General features: G+C 31.6%; 1 protein-coding gene across 5 annotated transcripts in view; it reads right to left on the bottom strand.

The window, feature by feature from the left end:
• LOC115214515 (gamma-aminobutyric acid type B receptor subunit 2-like) overlaps nt 1-12,500 on the bottom strand; it is a 1,118,481-nt gene that overhangs the window by 363,939 nt on the left and 742,042 nt on the right. For all 5 annotated transcript variants that reach the window (XR_005000211.1, XM_036505132.1, XM_036505133.1 and 2 more), the window contains one exon: nt 7,477-7,560. Coding sequence is in view for 4 of the 5 variants with exons in the window: in XM_036505132.1 (XP_036361025.1) it covers nt 7,477-7,560 (84 nt within the window). In the remaining variant the exon portion in view is untranslated. The remainder of the gene's footprint in view (nt 1-7,476; nt 7,561-12,500) is intronic.

Genomic DNA, 12,500 nt, shown 5'->3' on the forward strand with positions numbered 1-12,500 from the left:
ACGTATATAAATATGCATTTATATGCACACACACATATATATATATATATGTATATATATACACTTTCATTCATATCTTATTGGAATGTTGTGACATAAGCGTACCCGACACCTAATTTTTTTTTATCTCAAACTTGTAATGCTATCTCTAAGCTGATAGGAGAGAAATAACCGTTTGGAAAGTGTACATAAACTTTGCTGCATGTAATTTGTTTTCGCAATTAATCACTTTCACAATGTGCCGGTTAGGCTTTGCATCACCTCTCTTCCTTTATATTAGATAGTTTCCACTAAATTATAGCAAGATTCAATATTGATGTTCACTCGTATTAAATGAGTTACATTCTGGATCTTTCATAGGATAGTTATCACCTTCAAAAGATGCAGACATAAAAAGGACTATCTTTGCTTTAATGCGCATATGATCTCGTTATCTTCACATAATAATGTTTTCGATAATGATGAGAACTCCCTACATAATCACATGAAACAAAAACTGTAAAAGTAATTGTAATATTTTTCTCAGAACTTGCAAAACTGTATTGATTTTGTTGACTAAACTACTTCGATTTATTCTGAGATTAAATATTTCTTTATTAATTATTTATGAAGCAATCGCTTTATTGATACACATTGTCAAAGTCTTAGTAGTAGTTAAAAAAGAGCATGAAATTTTGTTTATCCTTTCATCAAGTAAACGATAAATTGCATGATAAAACTGTAGAGACACAGAAAAATACATCACCTACGTTTCGTAATTATTTGCTACATGGCAAATATAAACAGCTACTTAACAAACTGGTATGTTACATTTACTTAAGGGACTATTTCACTCTTACTGTTAATACAAATCAAAATATTTTCTTAAAGCAGCTGAAGCATATCTACTATATATGCTCATGTTTTTAGAATTTTAAAAATTTAATCAAAAACTATTTATGTTAAATCTTTTACTTCAATGGTATATTTATTTCATACGACACAGAAGTTTATTTTGGCGGGATGAGAAATCGTTAAGATGGATTGAGGAAACATATATAGTACCTTCAAAAGAAGGCTTATTTAGCTGGTTATTTGTTGACAGAAAATGTATTAACAACCTTTATCGATTTTCAAACCTGATTTCAATCGCGTCAATGGAGTCTATATCAATTTGAGCAATACAAGAGAAGCAAGCAGCCAGTCTGTATATATGTTCAACAATTACAATATCTACATAAAGCTATAAGCACTAATTTATAGACCGTAAGTCTTAACACTCTATCTTAAAGGTCCTTGATATTTAAAATAGCACAGTATCAAGAAATATCAAGATATATAATAACATAGTATCAAGAAATTATATATGATAACACAGAATATATCTTAATGTGTTTACGTAGCCCTAATGTAGCAGTTGGGCAAAAGCAACCCAGAGAATCAGGGCCAGGTTTACTAAGAATAAGTCCAGGGTCGATTTCTTCAGCTAAAAGGTGCTGCTCCAGCATGGTCACAGTCACAATGACTGAAGCAAGTAGAATGTATGTGTATGATTTGAGCAAGGAATAACTGATCTGTACTCAAAATGGCAGAAGATGCTAGAAGGAAAATGTAAATAAATCATTGATTGAATAAATCACTTTGTTTTTAAAACCTTGTATTTATTTTCCATTATTTCCATATTTGTGCTTCTTCAAATATAACAATACTATGCAAAACTTGTGTACCTTTACCAATGACATTACAATGTCAGCATTTCAATTACCTTTCTAAATTTCAACTGTATTACTATTAGTTAAAATCTATGATTTCATTAACATTCATACATCTTCAAATATTATAAGCAAATTTCTCAACATCGGACTAGTTGGTTAAATTTTGGTAAGTGTGTATGGAATGTCTCTTAATGCTCAGAGTTCTTTTGGCTTCTGTGATTACATATACACCTGCTGGTGAAAAAGACAATACTGCCTGCCGCCCAGCTGAGGTGTAATAGAACCCTTGTTGCCCTACATAGCAGACTTCAATTCCTCTTACTGGTCCAAATATTTGGTTAGCTATTTAACTATTAAGTCTTGATTATCTATGGTGTTTAAATCTGGCTCGTTTTCTGACCAAGGAATTAGGGTAATGAGTTGACTAACTAAAAATGCATTCATTATCTTGCTACTGTGTACATACACAAATCTTGCTGCAACACTATGCCTGCATTCCAAAATAGCTTTCACATTAAAGAAGTATAGAATGTTTCAATATATATTAGTAGATCGATGCCGTGCCGGTGATTCATTTTACAGTTGTCTTAAACGTAGTAGTCCTAACTATCATCCAATGTTAACTTCAAACATCTGGGGTCCTGTGTTTTATCCACATCCTTCCAAATACGAACTTTAGCAAAAAAAAATCAACAATATCCGATTTTGTAATAATGGTCAAATTTTCTAAACTCATCTTCATAGACGGTTTTCAAAGCAAGGCGAAGAATGATTTTGAAATAATATCTTTATCATTTAGTATCTGACAGAATTTATTTGTACTCAGAATCGTTTCCCCCAATGTATGAAACTTTTTCCTTGGTCGTGATCAATTTTGTTATATTTTGCGTGGTTTTTGTGAAGTCATGAGACTTTTGGTTACTTTATAATGAAGTGATGGAAACCTATATTCCTGGAAAAAAAACTATATGATATACGTTTTTTTTGTATCAGGATCAATCAGAAAACTGCTTGGGTAATTATATTGCATTAATTTGTTCTTCATCTTTCATATCTGACTTGAAAGGAGGTCTTCGATTTTGAATATCCTAAAAATATCCTACTCATGATACCGACGGATTATCATCATCAAATATGAACTTAATTTGAAATATATTCCAAATTCTCTAAAGCAATAATAAATTCATTCTTCTATAGTATCTGTTGTACAGTGTTTACCATATATCACCTGTTAGAATTTCATATTCTAAGGTGCAATTCTGAGCAAAGCGTTAAGGAAAACATGCGGCTGAACATCCATCATCATTGTATTTATGTTGCAGAGAGAGAGAGAGAGAGAGAGAGAGAGAGAGAGAGAGAGAGAGAGAGAGAGAGAGAGAGAGAGAGAGAGTGTGTGTGAGAGAGGGAGTTGAGGAAGAGGAAAGCAACGGTCGATAGACATTGAAACCAAAGTTGTTGCAGGTTAACGCAAAACCGATTCTACCATTTGTTTTCGATCTTATAATTCCATGTATACACCGCTCTGAAGTACATCTTCATGTTATATGCAGAGGAGATAAAGCAAAATGGATCGCTGCATGATCTGCATTCAAAACACACACATTCGGAATAATAACAGCGGGGTATTTATGTCCAATCGCCTGACGAATCTACCAACCCACTGCCATTCCCAATAGCAAACGCGTTCATCAATATAATGTAATTCAATAAGATCGGAAAACGTTAAGTATACTGCTGGCAATATATTACTCGCTAATTAACAGAAGGTCCGAACATAATGCGATGTTTATAACATAATTGATGTCGAACATAGTGACAAATAGCATCAAAATACCTGTGCATGCAAACCTGTTTAGTTTCGCTGATGAGACAATTCTAACCCTGTTAAATATCTAATACTATATTGTGAATCACAAGACCGCACATTTAGAAAATTCGATCTTATTCGCTAATGTGTCCAGCCTGCATAATTATATGGTAGTGAACTGAATATTTGGATATCAAACAAAAGAGCTTCAAGGCCTGTTATAACGCAACACATGTCAATCACAAGCACTGTTAACTTTCAGCTTATGCATTTTATGTTTAATTCATTTCATTGAAACATGCTTCTTCATCAGGAAATACATTCGAGAATATATCACATCGATTTATATACGTCCTATTGCACGCTCGTAAGTGAACTGCAATTCATCCCAATTTAGGATCGCTTGTCTCTCTTATCAGGTGATATTTCAAATGAGACAGTAATCATCATGCATTTTACTCTTTCGGGAATGCATAATATAAATACATATATTATACTGTACATTGCTATCACACAATTGTACATTTGATGTTGTGAATATTTGGATATCAATTTCGGAAAATGATCTCAATGAAAGGAAAGCTTTAATGCTATCACTTTTATCTAACGAATGTCGTATAACAACAGTCACTTTCTGAGAAATATTGTTTTTGGTATCTAATTAGGCTAGCAACTTTTACTATATTCTTTCAGTTGTTTCTAATTGCGATATATTGTATGCACTCCAAGTACTATTATTGCTAATTCGCAACTTATATTTCACTACTGTGGTGGCACTGATTAAAAGCTCATGATTTCCTTTGAGAAAAAATAATCCTCTTAATCAAACAAAGAACCATAGATTGACAGAAACTTTGAAATTGAGGACAGCTGATACTGTCATTTTTAGTGTAGAAGTTGAACATCTGCACAAATAGACCTGATTAGGAAACTTTGTCGCAAATGAAAAGCATTTAAATTTTGCCTGTGTGTATGTATCAAAATAACAAACAGGATACCAAGTAGTGATGCAGTACAACTGTCTCAAGCGACTCCATTTAATTGAACAATGCAATCATTACATCAATTTAAATGCAGTGTCATCTTCAGCTCTACAAATAAATAAATAAATAGAATTTTAGCCAGTAAGACACATTAAAATAATTTTTCTCAATTATTTTGACAGAGCAAAAAGATGGAAGAAATTCATAATGTCGCTGTTGTAGCTAAGACTAGACTACACTTCCAAGAATAGCATGAAGCCTACTAGCTGAAAGTCCACTTATTTTGTTTTTGAAGATGTAGATGGCACTGCATTTAAATTGATGCAACGATTGCATTGTTTGATCAAATGGAGCCGGTTGAAACAGTCGTACTGCATCACTGCTTGATAACCTGTTGCTTATTTTGATTTTATTCACCTTCGAGCTGTGCAGATAACAAGGGACATACTTGGTGCTTCAACTTAAGTACCTAATTAATCTGAGTCTCAGTTATATATATATGTATATATATGTATATGTATATATGCATATGTATATGTATGTATATATATATATATATAATATATATATATATATATAATGTTTTTAAAACTCTCTCTAAAGGAGACTACGGCAGCAGTACTGGATATTTAATAGTTATCGCCAAGCTAACATGGCAGTCCAAGAAAATAGGTCGAATGCTTCGTAGGTTGACTCCAAGTGGCCATCACATCTAGCTTGATATATGACACACAAACCCGTGTGCATTACAACCTTCGAACATGGGAGGTCACCTGCTTCCGCCTGTTCGAAGGTTGTAATGGACATAGGTTTGTGTGTCAAATAGCTTGGAGCTAATCAACGGCAGTATTCCTCCTGTTTCCCTGGAATGCTATTTTAACTTGGCAATGACTATTAATATATATATATATATATATATATATATATATATATATATATATATATATATATACATATATATATATATATAATTATTTATATATATACATATCTATATATATGTATGTATATACATATATATATATGTACATATATATATATATATTATATATATATATATATATATATACGTATATATATACATTTATGAAAGTATGCATATATGCATGTATCTATGTAGCTTAATGCCTAACAACACTATAGAATATATCCTATATTTTTTCCTATACTTTCTGCATGTGGCACTATAGATAGCAAATAGATTGTAGTACAAGTTAATGTCTCCAATGCTTCCTCATTTCTGTTCGAACATATTTAGTTAGATAGTTATGGTGCTAGATTCATACATACATATATATACATGTGTTAGAGAAATATTTTGCGATAGATCTTGATATCGTTTTTTTTGAAATAGTAGAATATGGGAATATATCATTATCATGCTTTCATCTCCAGTGAAAACATAAATGAAATAAAAGCTTGTATACTTCACGTGGTTTTGCAAGAAATACGCAACCAATGCTAGAAGCTAATCTTGTTACCCAAAGCTCACATAACATTAAGACATCTTACGCTATTCAGAAAGTAAAATAGCAAAACCTTCGGAGGATGCATAAAACTAGTTATTGAAATTCAAATTCCGTCGAAGATTTCTACACCAATCTCTTTGGGCCTGTCTCTATAAACAATCATCTCTTGATTCTGACGATAAGACTATCACATCTACAGATCTGGTGATGTACGTAGCGTGTCTTTGTGCACGTGTTGGGTTTCAGGAACTAATACGGTTACTTAGTTCGCTGTTAGAGGGAGTTTCAAATATAATACGTCTCTTAATATTACAAGAATAATAAAGTGAATTAGCAAGCGAAAAACAGAAGGACAAACACTGTAGACCATGGACTGAGTACTCCTTTGAGCGTATGTGAGAGCATATATTCACTCATACAAAACACATATACGCATGTGTGTGCGTATATATATATATATATATATATATATGTGTGTGCGTGTGTATGTGTGTGTATGCGTATATATATATATATATATATATATATATATATTCAACAATAACTTGATTAAATTTAATTTAATTTAATTAGGCTGGTTTACCAAAGAGTACGTTGAAACAATGCATTGTCCAAAGATGATTAGGGTAAATGTTTTTAATTTTCCTTTGATTTCTGAATTACTACTATTTAGCGGTTTGAGTTTAGTTGCTCGTTTTAGTGAGTTGAATGGCCTATTAAGGCCATTCCTTAATATCAATGTTGAATGTATATTATGTAGTCTCTTGACTATTTATTCTTTCTCGCTAGACCGCTGGTGGCGAAAAAAAATTCTATTGAATTTTTTGCTACCCTTATATGATTAATATATATATATATATATATATATATATATATATATATATATAATATATATATCAAACTGATTGAGCACTTCTATAGCAGTCCTATTAAACATTTTGTTCCTGATAAGAAACAATCACTGTATTATTGATATATATATATCAATAATATACAAAAACATATACAAAAACACATACGCATGTCTATGTGTGTATGCATGTGTGTGTATATATATGTGTAGGTCTGTGTGTGCGTTTCCACATGCACATTCATCCTCCTTCTGCCGATTAGAAATCCATAGCAAGTGTTAAATAAATCCACCTTAAATTAGAACTGAGTTGAAATCGTTTTTACTGTCAAGAATATCATGCACCGGTCAGTAACACAATTTAATTCGAGTTTATTGTATAGTGAATTAAAATGTTTCACGACGTATCAGATGAATGTAATAGTTTGAGACATTTGTAATGCCTATGTTCAAGAAATTTAAAATGTGAATGGTTTTATTCACTTAAAAGAAATGAAAATATGACCATATTCATCGTTTTGGCCACTCTTTTAGGCAGTAGTTCGCCCCACCAATCTGTCTATTAAGTGGAGTGCATGACATATGCTTGTGGCTATGCCTGCGATATTTTTGTATGTAGTGTGTGTGGTTGCACCACAAGAAAATGCAAAGAAATTATGAGAAAGTGACTCACCTCTCCAAATGATTTTATTCCAATCTGATAAGTTTAAATGGTCATCTAGTTGGTAATATTCACCTATTTTAACCATTTTCCCATCTAAGTGAAAATAGAAATTGAAATATTTCATATTAAGAGAAAAACTTCAATACATACACAGGTACTAATGATACAAATAGAATATATAATATCATCTCAGACATTTAAGGCTACATACATATCTTCACGTGAAACTGCAAACTTGAAAATTTCAATTTTCAGACAATAGTGACACTAAGGATGTAATAATAAACAATTATTTTCAAAAACTTCTAAATCCACTCGAAATGTGATCAATAATCTGTATAGAAAGAAAAAAGTTATTCACAACACGAGCAATTTTTCACCATTTGACATATTGAAAGTTGTTTTACATTTCCTATTGGAAAACAAAACGAAACTGAACTGACAATATTTCATGAAACATGAAAGCTATTCTCTTATTTCAATAACTTAATTCTAAATATTGAGATGCATACAAACCCGTATATTTTAACACATAATGCATGGTTTTAGTGAGCTACGAGCTGTCCATTTACAAAAATCCTAAATAAACGTAGAAATATTTTGTCAAGTATTGGTTACATAGTTTTATCTTTGCAGCGACTTTCCTCAATGTCTAATTTTTTTTTACTTGTTAAATGATACCGTTCTATTCTAAATGTATATGTCAATGTAAATTGTCAAATAAGGAATATTGGAAAGGATTAAGGCGTAATCAATATGGCTTGCGTAAATAGAAATTAGGAAGACAAGATGAGGGTAGAAAGTAGGCAACAACATTTAAAAGATGCAGAAAGAGAATATTGATAAAATGTTTTGTAAATATACATTCATTGGTAACAATGAATTGAGCATTCGTGCTGCTCTGTTCTCAGGATTTGAAGAGTTCATCTCAAAACAATTTCCAATTAAAAGCCACAATAAAGCACAATATCGAGATTTAAAGAGATTAATGTTATTAATACGGTGCGTGTCATAATGCTGTGTGTTGCGCACGCAGAAACATATAGAGCTTCACCAGCTCACTCAGCTACTAATGACCATCTACAGAAACGGATGGAGTTAACCCTTCGACCGACGGGCGTACTGCCCAAGGAATACTATTTAAATGTGAGAGTGGCAGCTTACCGGTGTTTTATTTCTGCTAAAAACGTTTCGCATTTTAACCATTTACTTTTAGCCTGTAGACAGGGGTTATATTTTTTAAAAGAATATTTTAATAAAATATATAAATTCACAAGTATATTATATTTGATTGTGAAACATAAAAGACGAGACAGGTTGTTGTTATGAAATTTACATATGTTAAAATGAAATTATTAAAATATTTAAATATTGACACTGATGTGTTTATGTTCTCTGAAATTTGAAGTGATAAAAGTAGAAAGTGAAGTGTAATTAGTTCTGGTTTAGTATACGATTCTATGTATATAAACTTTGTGTCCATAAATAAAACCGTTATTTGCGTATCCTATGAGATGTATATTCATCATTAACAGGTATGATTATAACACAAGAGGAAGAGAAAATGGAATTCACGAGATATTTTACTAATCACTACAATCGTTTCCAGCTACTGCTCATCGGTCGTGAGCAGCGAGATTCTATGCTTGTGGTGCATGGTTCGATGAGCCTCGTCAGGTGACTTTTCAAAAGGTAACTCGCTCATTAAAACCGCTTGGAAACTTATGAATAGTCATCTGACGAGGCACAACTGCACAAAATAATGCCCCACAACCGTTTATATACAACCTCACACGCAAGGGATCGGTGTATGATGGATCGAAACGATAGTAGTGATTTAAAAAGAATCTCCTGAATGTTTTCTTTTCTCTTTCTCCTATATGCTTTATACTCGACGAATACGAAGGGATTCCTGAAGTAAATCCAGTGGCACATAAGCATATATTGTCTAATGAGATCAGATAGCCGAAGATACTGAGTGTGCTTTAAATCGCATACTAGATTATACTCAACTTTAAAATTATTAATTTTATACATACATACATACATACATACATAAATTTATATATTTGGGAAGATAGATAGATTGATAGATAGATAAAACTTACTTGGAAGAGGATGCGTGGCTTTCAACGACATAATAATATAAATAATATGTATATATAAATGTATATATGAATATATATATATATATATATATATATATATATATATATATATAATATTATATATATATATATATATATATAAATACGCATACATACGTATATGTACATGTTACATCTGTATGTATATAATGTATTTGTGGGCAGAGGACGTAATGAAACATATACAACAAGATATTACGAATTACGAGTACATGAAGTAGGACACAAATGGAAAACAAGAAGAACGACATCAAGAACGATCCTTCATCAGTTGTTAGCTATTTTTCTATTCTACTATTTTGAGTATTTAACAACAATATACGCTTTCGATATAACAGTTGCTCCCGCAAAGCAAATTAAATAATATTTGGGATTTTGCGGAGGGTAAACATTGGTAACACCGACAGGAAATTGAAAACAAACAGGGAGCGCTGCTAAGCCTAAACGAGGTTATGATGACGAACGCGTAAATAAAGCTTGGAATGGAGGCAGACAAGAACGCGTCTTACTTATTCCAACTACAACAGAGAGAAAGAAAGTATCATAAGTTAGAAGAAGAAAGAAGCATGAGCGTGGGTAGAATAGCAAACGCTGGAGAAATACTTTTTGAAAAGAGAAAAGATAGAAAACATCCAGACTCTAGATCGCCCTGAAGGAAAAGAAAGATGGACGATGGTCACGTGTGAACAACGTGAGAAAGAAAAACAGACAGATAACAGTGAAGGAAAGAGAAAGGAATTAGAAAAGGATGGGGGAATACATATATATATATATATATATATATGTATATATGTATATATATATTATATATATATACATATATATATATATATATAAATATGTATATATATATATATATATACATATATATATACATATACACATATATATATACATATACATATATATATATATATAATATATATATATATATATATACACATATATACATATACATATATGTACATATATATATGAAAACCAAGATGGAGTGTCTTTAGACATGTGCGATGGTAAAATAGCGAACGCTGGAGAAATATCTTCTTTGAAAAGAGAAAACGTAGAAGAGAGAGATAGAAGATGCTCAGTCCCTGGGACGTCCTGGAGGAAAGGAAGGTTGTTCACGTGAGGAAAAAATGCTGGAAGATGGTCATGTGTGAACAACGGGAGAGAGAAAAAGAGAAGAGTGGGAGAAACAGAGATAGAAAACGTTAAAGGGGAGAAAAGAGGAAATAGAGAAGAATGGAGGAATATATTTACTGAATCTCAGTTTTTTATGCGCTAAACCACTGGTGTTAAATTGATGTTATCAAATTAATATCAAATTTTTTCACCCACATTTTTGATATATATATATCTATACCTATATATATATATATATATATATATATATATATATATATATATATATGGGTATAGGACATTACCAACTGTGTAAACTGTGTAAATAAAGTTAGGGTTTACAGAGGATAAAAGTTGAGAACAAAAAGAGGACAGTAGAGACATACAAGGACCCGGACGAAAACAAACATGGGGTGGGTCTATAGACCAGAACGAGAGGAAATATTGAATGCTGTGACAGCTCTCTCCCTCTGTTTCTCTCTTCTTTCTCTCTTCTTTCTCATTTTCTATCTCCCGTTGCTCACACAAGACCATCGTCTGTCTTTCTTTTCCTAGCGTGACCACATTTCTTTACCTGCAAGGACGTTTAACAGAACGGACTTGTTTTTTCTCTCGCTTCTATCTTTTCTCTTTTCAAAACAATGTTTCTCTCTGTCCCTCGCCCCCACATATATCAAATGTGTGTATATATTTGCGTTTGCTTATATATGTATATATATATATTATTACGAATTGGACAGCCATGAAACGATCGTAGTGTTTTACTCATTATCTTTTATTAAATATTTAATATTTTTGATATATATTTAAAATAATATGAATTAATTAATTTTGTGTATTGGCTTAAGTTTTTCATTGTTTGATTTGCCTAATAGTGGTTTTATCTCTAATTTAATATAATATAATATATATATATATATATATATATATATATATATATATATATATATATATATATATATATATATATATATATATATATATATATATGTATATGTATATATATATAGGCGTAGGATTGGCTGTGTGGTAAGTAGCTTGTTTACCAACCACATGGTTCTGGGTTCAGTCCCACTGCGTGACACCTTGGGTAAGTGTTTTCTACTATAGCCTCAGGCCGACCAAAGCCTTGTGAGTGGATTTGGTAGACTGAAACTGAAAGAAGCCCGTCGTATATATGTATATATATATATATATATATATATATATATATTCTTTTCTACTTAAGGCAAAAGGCCTGAATTACTAGGGGAAGGAGCCAGTCGATTAGATCGACCCCAGTACGTAATTGTACTTGATTTAGCAACCCCGAAAGGATGAAAGGATAAGTCCACCTCGGCATAATTTGAACTCAGAACGTAGCAACCAGTGAAATACTGCCCAGCATTTCGCCCAGCGATCTAACGATTCTGCCAGCTCGCCTCTTATACACATACATACATATATAATATATATATATATATATATATATATATATATATATATTATATATATATGTACACAATATATATATATATATAGAGAGAGAGAGAGAGCCATAAGAAAATGGAGGGCATCAACATGTGGTTCATCAACTTTTAGACGTTATATTATGTCTACTTATATATTTACTAAAATGGTAATTACAAGAATATACATGCATGTATAGCATTATGCTTCACATATAAAAATATATTAGTATATAGAGATACCAGTGATTATTAATATATATATTTAGATACGAACGCGCATACATATATCAATATGTGTGTGTGCGTTTGTGTG

Source organism: Octopus sinensis, linkage group LG7 (genome assembly GCF_006345805.1).
Source record: "Octopus sinensis linkage group LG7, ASM634580v1, whole genome shotgun sequence".
Taxonomy (NCBI): Eukaryota; Metazoa; Mollusca; class Cephalopoda; order Octopoda; family Octopodidae; genus Octopus; species Octopus sinensis.